General features: G+C 35.9%; 1 protein-coding gene across 2 annotated transcripts in view; it reads left to right on the forward strand.

Annotated features, from left to right (window-relative positions):
- SDHAF3 (succinate dehydrogenase complex assembly factor 3) overlaps positions 1 to 5,951 on the forward strand; it is a 50,703-nt gene extending 44,752 nt beyond the window's left edge. For both annotated transcript variants that reach the window (XM_006911928.3, XM_006911929.3), the window contains exon 2: positions 4,226 to 5,951. In XM_006911928.3, the coding sequence (XP_006911990.1) occupies positions 4,226 to 4,429 (204 nt within the window). In that variant the 3' untranslated portion in view covers positions 4,430 to 5,951. The remainder of the gene's footprint in view (positions 1 to 4,225) is intronic.
- Positions 5,952 to 7,352: the final 1,401 nt, after the last annotated feature.

Raw genomic sequence — 7,352 nt, forward strand, 5'->3', positions numbered from 1 at the left:
CTTGTAAGGCTTGTCTAGTAGTGGTGAACTTCAATTTTTGCTTGTCTGGAAACCTTTATATCTCTCCTTCAATTCTGAAGGACAGCTTAGCCAGGTAGAGTATTCTTAGTTGGTAATTTTTTTTTTACACTGAGTTTATTGTGCTATTCCTCTCTTGCCTGTAAAGTTGCGGCTGAAAAATCTGTAGTTTTATGGGCATTCCCTTATACATAACAAGTTTTTTCTCTTGTTTTTAAGATTCTCTCCTAGTCTTTAACTTTTGACATGTTAATTATAATGCGTCAGTGTCTCTTTGGATTTATCTTATTTGTAACTCTCTGGACTTTCTGGATCTGCATGTCTGTTTTCTTCCCCATGTTAGGGAAGTTTTCAGCCATTATTTCTTCATATAAATTTTCTCCCCCTTATGTCTCTCTTCGGCTTCTGGGACCCCTGTTCTGCACATAGTGATCTGCACGATGTTGTCCTGTTAGTCCATTAAGCAATCTTCACTCTTCTTCCTTTTTGCTCTTCTGATCGGATGAATTTCACTGTACTGTCTTTGAGTTTGCTGATCCTTCTGTCTGCTGTTGACCCCTCTGTGTTATTCAGTTTAGTTTTTGTGTTTTTTCAGTGTGTGGCATTTTCTTATATTTTCTCTCCGTTGAAATTCTCATTTTGTTCATGAATCGTTCTCCTGACCTTAGTGAGCATCTTTATGATAATTATTTTGACTCTATCAGGTGAATGACTAATCTCCATTTCATTAAAGTTTTTCTTGGGATTTATCTTGTTTTTGTTTGTAATGTATTGCTGTTTTTCATTTTCTTTGATTCCTTTTGTTGGTTTTATGTACTAATCAGTTACTTCTTCCATTATTGAAGGAGTGGCCTTGTGTAGGTGATGAACCTTATCATTCAACCCTGTCATAAAATTGTTTCTCTCAAATCTTTGTCTAAGCAGCCTTCTTTGTCTTAGTGACTTCCAGTAGTGGAGGGTGTGCAAGACATATCAGAATCCCAAAGTAGAGGATCTTAGTACCTAGATGCAGGCTGATTGGAACCAGGACCCTCAGGCAGCAGTCTTTGAAGTATGCAAATATCTCTTGTCAGGGAAAGCTAGGGGAAATAGGCATTTCTGTCTCCTCCCTCTGTACTAAGTCCTGGTGTGATAGCCAGTTAAGAACTGTTTCCTTTCTTGCTACTATCCTGTTGAACCTGTGAACACAAGCCGACTGGTTACTAGAGCCAAGCATATCCAGAGATGTGTCCTCATGGCAGCAGCCACAAAAGGCATGGCACCAGACGTGCACAAGCTTCATGCACAGAGACACTGGTGACCTGTGGTGGGGCCGTGGGAGAGTGCCAAGATGGCAGTTGCCAGCCTCTCTGGTCTCTGCATTGCAGTTAGCCCCTGGATCTGTGTTAAATTAGAAGCCTGCTCCTCAAGCTGTAGCTTTTAAGAGCTGCAAATGGGTCTCTTTTCATAGAATTAAAAGGTGTTGCAGTCTGCTATCTGTTCTGGGCCCTGGGGGAATAGCCACAGTGAATTCATACAAACCTGTTAAAAACTATTTCTTACTTCACTATATCCTTGTGGGTCTCATGGATGCAAGCCCTGCTGGCTTTAAGAGTTAGATGTTTGGGGGCTTACTCTCTCAGGGAGAAGTTGGGAGCTGTGAGTTCCTTCTGGTTGTATGTTGCCGGGTTGGGGTTTATGGCAAGACTCAATTTTTCTTACCTGTTTTGATGGCAGTTGTTTTTTTTTTCTCATTTGCCCAATATGTAGGAGTTGCTCAGCTATTTCAATTTTTCTTACCTGTTTTGATGGCAGTTTTTTTTTTTTTTCTCTCATTTGCCCAATATGTAGGAGTTGCTCAGCTAGTTTCTAGATTTCTTTCACAGGGAATTGTTCCATATGTAGTTGTAGATTCAGTGTGTCTGTGGGAAGAGGGGAGCTCAGTCGCCTCCTATGTTGCCATCTTGAACTGGAATCTTCTCACACTTCTGTGTGAAATGTATTTCTAGTTTCCTCAAGAAACAAGAGTTTATGAGAAGCATTAGATTGTTACCGTAAATATTTCATATTATACCCTAATGAAATATTCTGAAATTATACATAAATTTATAAGTGTAAAATTATGTAAATTTTCAAAATATAAGAAAAATGAAATGTTGTAAAAGGCTTATGTATACACTACCCACATTTAACAGTCTTTTAAAAAGTAAGTAAAATGGTAAAAATACAGCTAAAACCTTATCCAAGTCTTTCTTCCCTTCCTTGTCCTTAGAAGTAATTAGTATCCTGATTTTGGTATGTGTATTTCCGTGCTTATTTTTATATATTTGGCATGTATTTATATATTTATATTTGTAAATAATAAATATATATTTTCTATTTTTAAATCTATACTACAAATGTTCATACTGTTTATAAATTTCCTGAGATTTTCCCTTTGTTGGCCTTTTTCAATAATTTTACTGATATGTCTTGGCATGGCCTCATTTTGTATTTATCTTGCTTGGAGCTTGCTAAGCTTTTTGAACATGTACTTTTATTTTTCAGATACTCAGTTTTCAAATTTTTTTTCTGCCTCATTCTCTTCTGGGATTTTATTAAAACCAATGGTAGATGTTTTGGCATTGTACCGCGAATCATTGTTTTAAGTTCAGTTTTAATAGTTTTTCAGATTGGATAATTTTTAATTATCTGATAATTTTTTTAAAAATTATTATTTATGCCTACAGCAGGTGGTCTTCCTAGGTGGTCTCCCATCCAAGTACTAACCAGGCCCGACTCTGTTAGCTTACGAGATCAGATATCGGGCTTGTTCAGGGCGGCATGGCCGTAGACCATGGACCGTGGCTCCAATGAGGTGCGAACTCAGGACCTTCTGCGTGTAAAGCAGATGTGCTAACTGCTACACTATGGAACCACGTCCTTATTGAACCTGTCTTCTTTTAACTTTAATATGCTATTAAGCCCATTCGGTGAATTTTGTTTTAAATTCTGGATATTGAAGTTTAGAGTTCTAGAGCCTGCATTTGATTCTTAGTTTCTCAGGGGAGATTTTTCATCTATGCATTCATTATGACCATATTTTCTTTTACATATTTATAGTAGCAGCTTTAAAATCTTTAGGGCAATAGTTCTTAGCCTGGCACAATTTTGCCTGCTACGGAACATTTGGCAATGTTTGGAGACATTTTTGATTAGCAATACTGAGTGGGGGTGGGTTGCTACTGGCATCTAGTGGCTAGAGAGACCAGAGATGCTGCTAAACATCCTACAGTGCACCCCACTACAAAGTATTATCTAAATTGTCTGATTTGTTAACAGTGGCAAGGTTTAAGAAACCTTGCCCTGTGGCATATACTTAGAAGTGAGATTGATAAAACTTAGAGTGTGTGCAGTTTTTTTACTGTTATTATATGGAATGGATATCTGTAAAACAAGAATATTTCCAGCACAGGTAAAGGTTTGAAATGTCTGGAATTAAAGTTTCCAGCAGTTGTAAGCAATTTATCTTAAACCACAGATGAAGTAGCAGAATTATGTAGAGTTAATGAATTCATTCACTTACCCACAAACTGAAATACAGTGGTACTTCCTGCCCGATTAAAAGATTGATTTTAGAGTCAGAGTCAAGTTGCTTCAAAAAAGTGTCACTTGTGCAAAAGAATGGAAGTTGGAATATTAAGCTGAAGATGCTGATTGAGAGAAAAATCACAGCATGAAAAATGTATTTTTTCATTACAAGGATGGTTGTTAAATGTTGAAGGTTCAAAGGTTTGAAAAGTATTTTTTCTCTAGTGTGATCCACATTAGTTTTTAAATTGAAGATGGGGGATGAACTTAGTCAACTTTGAGACCCATTGTAAGACCTTTTTTAAAAATCCAATGAAAGTGATGGCCTCAGAACAGTGTGCATGTCCATACGATTTGCATGTGATTTTTGCGTGGTTTACACATGTTCCTAAAGCCTCTCCAAGGACCACTTTCACCCCTGTTTTCCAGTTTAAGAACTTTGCTAAAAGTCTATTAATCTCTTAAAATGCTACAAATATTTGAAATGATCACTGACTAGTAAAGACACAGCTATAGAATGTTTTGTATCTTTTTCACTAAAGGCAGAAGACTCAGTGATGGAGAAAAATAAATGATGTGGAATTAGAATCTTTTAAGTCTGCCGACATTAAATAAGTACAGATCTTAATTTTATATCTATAACTTTTCTTTTTCCTAGGTTTATGCAGCAGTGCTCTGGCAACAAGCTAATGAAAATAGACAAAACTCGACTGAAAAAGCATGTTTTGGAACTGCCCTACCAGCAGAAAGACTTGATGACTTCCGTGATGAACAAATTGGACAGCTGCAGGAGCTGATGCAAGAAGCCACAAAACCTAATCGGCAATTTAGTATCACTGAGTCTAGAAAACCAAAATTTTAGTCTGTACGATAGAGCTTAACAAAGCATTTAAAGTCCAGAGCCCCTTGTTTTAATGCCTGGTATTAATGAAATATATATCAGGATCACTAGTAGATGGAACTTTACATTACCGAAGTAATAGTACTTAATGGAAGGGATTTGATTTTTGGATTAAACAAGGAAGAATGGCTCTAAAATAGACAAACTTGTGGAATTTTGCCAGAACCTTTTTTAATATATAAATGTTTTTAATGCTGTACTTGTTCAAGCATTAGCCTCACAGTTTTAGCTTCATCAGATAAATATATCATGTGATAGATGTGAAATTTCAACAAGGTTATTTAAATACATTGTTATACTGAAAGTTTCATTTCTACAGCGTTAATAACAAATGGCCCCTTATATGGTCTGTAGTTAAATAATTTGTGGTTATCTTGAGAGTCTCTTTTATTGCTTAATGGTTAGGGAGATAAAAACACTCAAATTTTTTTTATACTTAAGTTGATTTCTAAAGTGGATAAATTAAATGGTAATCCCATTCGCATCCCAAAATGTTTATGAATTTAAAAATATATTACTAAAACAACTTGTATTTTTATTTGTGGATATTTACTCTGAGATCTCTGAAGTGATCATTTTTCAGGAATACGTTGCATTTATATCAGATTTTTTTCTCCCAGTTTTATTGAGAAATAATTGACACATATTACTGTAGAAGTTTAAGGTGTACAGCATGATAGGTCAGCTCTTTAAAAATTGATTTGTATTTGCTCCTGTGAGGCTTAATAGTATTAACTATTCTTAACCGCTTTTCTACCACTCTTGCTTGTTTTGTATACTGCCCAACTCTCCTTTAGGCTATAACTTTTTTCTGGTTTTTCAGAGTTCTTACTTTGCACATCAAATATTAGCTATACTCTTAAATCTATAACACCAACCTAAATCTTATTTCAGAACTTCAGAATTCTGAAATTCTATTTGGCATTTCTGACGCACTTAAAATAAAACTTACTCTTCCTCTTCAATGAGTGAACAATATTAACATATACCCCGTTCACCAGTTAAGAATTCTATAATTCAGCGTAAATGTCATTTCTTAAGAGATGTCTTTCTCAGTATTCAGCAATTCTGACAATTCCACGTGGTTGATTGCAAAAATGTCGTTCTCTACTGTTTGTGGTACCCCTGCCCTTTGCAATGTGACTTTGCAGGTCCTCCCATCAAGAATTCCATCTATTTTCCAATTCTTCAAACCTGGACTGGCCTTGATTCTTTCAAAAGAATGTGGGTAGTAACATGTAAACTTGGAGTCTAAGCCTCAGAACCTTGTACACTTTCCCCTGTGCTATTGGAAACCAAGCCAGCTGCATATGAAAAAGCTCAGACCGGCCAACCAAAGGATGAGAGATCATATGGAGCAGAAGTAAACTAGCCTAGCTGAAGCCATCTAGACCAGCCAGCTCTCAGCCAACTGCAGATAAACGAATGACCCCAGCCTAAACTGCCAATCATAAACTAAATAAACGGCAGTTCTCTTAATTAACTAAGTTTCGTTGTGGTTTGTTACACAGTTAAAGCTGATACACACTACTGCTTTACTATCTCATAATGATTCCTTTGCTTATCTGATACTTTACATTTTTTTTTTTTCTGTAGTGTCTTCCTGTTATATGTCTTCGACAGACTCCTTAATACATTATGGCTGCAAATATCACCTTACTGATATGTAAGTGATCATAACATTTTCCTGCTGGAAATTTGGAGTGGGGGATATGTTTGGATTATACAGTTATAGTGAGAGCACAATTAGCATTTTAATTTTAGCATTATGGGTGGGGAGTGTTTGAGGGGAATCTGATACAACTGTTGGAAACAAATTGGCCATATGTATTAAGAACTTTAAATATAACTTTTTGGGTCCATTCTATTCTAGGATTCTTTCCTAAAGTGGGGAAAAATCAGAAATGTAGACAGTTTTTCATATATACATGTTATCAGAATTGGTTTTTAAGACTAAAAATTTTAGAATAACACAATTTCCCTAAATTCCAGAAAGGTTGTGAGTTGTGATAACATATAACCAAACAATTTAAATTTACATTTACAAAGTTTTTAATAACATGGGAAATTTGCTAACATTGATAAGCAAGAAAAGGATGCTACAAAATATAAATTTTCACAAAAATGTTAGATTTCCTTTTCAGTAATGTGGCAGACTATGTTACCCTGAGCAGTTCTCATGCTGAAAACTAAAACATTTAGGTAGAATATAAAAGCATTTTTGAGAAGTATCTAGGAATTGGCAGTATCCTAAGAGATTAATTTACAAGGCCAATATCTAAGTGAAACGGCCTGAGAGTGCATTTTAGTTTTGGTTTTAACTGTCCTTCCGAACACAGTAGTCAGAAGACAAAGCAGAGTCCATCTGAGGTGGCGAAAGCCAGCCCCTAAGGACTGCGCTACTAGGGTAAGAGAGAGCCAAGAGCAAACTTCCAGTATTTGTGCAGGGTTGCAGGCCACCCAAAATGCAAGTCATCTGAGTACTGGAACTTATTAATTTAGTGGCCCCAGAAGAGTGCCTGGCAGATGTAAAGAAATCTTTGGAGGAAGCTAGAGTCACAAGTACTTTTCCTAGGAAGTGAATGCCTAAAGTTTAAATAAACTGTACAAGGAAGACTAGCACCATGAATGAAAGGCAGCAAAGGCCACCAGAAAACAACTTCGGAATTAGCACATGCATAATATAAAACATATTTATATGTTGCAAAAAAGTCAAATTTAAAAATGCAAGAAACAAAGCATTATGAAAACTGACCTAGCATATTTGAAAAAGAACAAAATAGAAGTCTTAGAAAATGGAAAATAGAATACCTAAAATTAAATCAATACGTAGGTTGAACAGAAGATCAGATGGGCCTGAAAGAGAATTAATGCCTGCAAAATA

This window comes from Pteropus alecto, unplaced genomic scaffold, assembly GCF_000325575.1.
Source record: "Pteropus alecto unplaced genomic scaffold, ASM32557v1 scaffold21, whole genome shotgun sequence".
Classification (NCBI taxonomy): domain Eukaryota; kingdom Metazoa; phylum Chordata; class Mammalia; order Chiroptera; family Pteropodidae; genus Pteropus; species Pteropus alecto.